This window comes from Myotis brandtii, unplaced genomic scaffold (assembly GCF_000412655.1).
Source record: "Myotis brandtii unplaced genomic scaffold, ASM41265v1 scaffold1050, whole genome shotgun sequence".
Classification (NCBI taxonomy): domain Eukaryota; kingdom Metazoa; phylum Chordata; class Mammalia; order Chiroptera; family Vespertilionidae; genus Myotis; species Myotis brandtii.
In genome coordinates, this window is record NW_005353539.1 from 1,050,847 (window position 1) to 1,052,199 (window position 1,353).

General features: G+C 42.3%; 1 protein-coding gene across 1 annotated transcript in view; it reads left to right on the forward strand.

The window, feature by feature from the left end:
- LOC102260038 (CREB-binding protein-like) overlaps positions 1-1,342 on the forward strand; it is a 2,806-nt gene extending 1,464 nt beyond the window's left edge. Inside the window, exons 3-4 of the mRNA XM_005856919.2 lie at positions 302-419; positions 1,163-1,342. Coding sequence (XP_005856981.1) covers positions 302-419; positions 1,163-1,324 — 280 coding nt within the window. The 3' untranslated portion in view covers positions 1,325-1,342. The remainder of the gene's footprint in view (positions 1-301; positions 420-1,162) is intronic.
- Positions 1,343-1,353: the final 11 nt, after the last annotated feature.

Sequence of the window (1,353 nt, forward strand, 5' to 3'; positions counted from 1 at the left end):
CCTTCCTCTCTAAAATCAATAAAAAATACTTTTTAAAAAATTGTATTATTCTTGAGATGACCTAGCATTTATTGCTAATAGCAAAATATTGTTTTCGACTTGTAGATAAATCAACAGGTTAGTATTGTCTCTAGAGAATGACTTCATTTGTGTACTCATATTCTAGGCAAGAGAGATTTGGGATTTCTCTCAACAGTGTATCACCCCTGTAGGTAGATAAGCTTCTCTTTCCATGTCACACATAAAGTGGCAAGATACTGATGTATTGAAAGTGGGTTGATAGAATATGTTGTCTTCCTAGCGTCCAAGCCATCTTCCCAACACCTGGCCCTGCAGCCCTGAAGGATCGCCGCATGGAGAACCTAGTGGCCTACGCTAAGAAAGTAGAAGGGGACGTGTATGAGTCTGCCAACAGCCGGGTAGGTTGCCTTACTTATTCCAGCCTGCACATACCTGTGGTAGATATAACTGCACCTGGTTGGCTGGCTTGTCTGGAAATGGGGATATGTCAGTTGGGTAAGCCCATCACCTTGAGGAGCCTGACCAGAGAGACTTAGCAGATAAGAAATTAGGTCCCATCTGCTCGGTGTGGCTCAGTGATTGAGCATCGACCTATGAACCAGAAGGTCCCTGTTAGGGCACATACCTGGGTTGCAGGCTCGATCCCCAGTGTGGGGCCTGTAGGAGGCAGGCTGATCAGTGATTCTCTCATCATTGGTGTTTCTTTCTCTCTCTCCCTCTCCCTTCCTCTCTGAAAAAAGAAAAAGAAAAAAAATTAGGTCCCTGCACAACTCTCTGTGTTTACTGTAGTATCCACCACTACAGGTAAATGAGGTATACAAAACTGCATTTTATCCATGGACGCCATGTCCATGTCCATGTGGGCGTTGTTTGTTATGCTTATACTATGTTATTGCCAGCACCATTGAATAGCCAAGAGGTTCAACTGTGGCAAGAAAAGTAACATGCATTTAGTACCTACTGTCTATTAAATCTTGTAATGTAACTAGTTCAACAAGAATTTTGGCCTTTGGTTTTTTAGTTAGGAGTGTTGAACACTTACTTTGTTAGTGTACTTAATAAAAAAGTTCATTAATTTTTTAGAACATACAAACCAGATCATTTTTTATAGTTTTGACTGCCTAATGTTATTGCTCTTCAGGGTGAATACTATCGCTTATTAGCAAAGAAAATCTATGAGATACAAAAAGAACAAGAAGAAAAACGGAGGTTGCGTTTACACAAACAAGGCATCTTGGGGAACCAGCCAGCCTTACCAGCCCCCGGGGCGCAGCTTCCTGGGAGACCACAGTCACACCTGTGAGACCTCCAGGTAAGGACTTCATTTCCTTC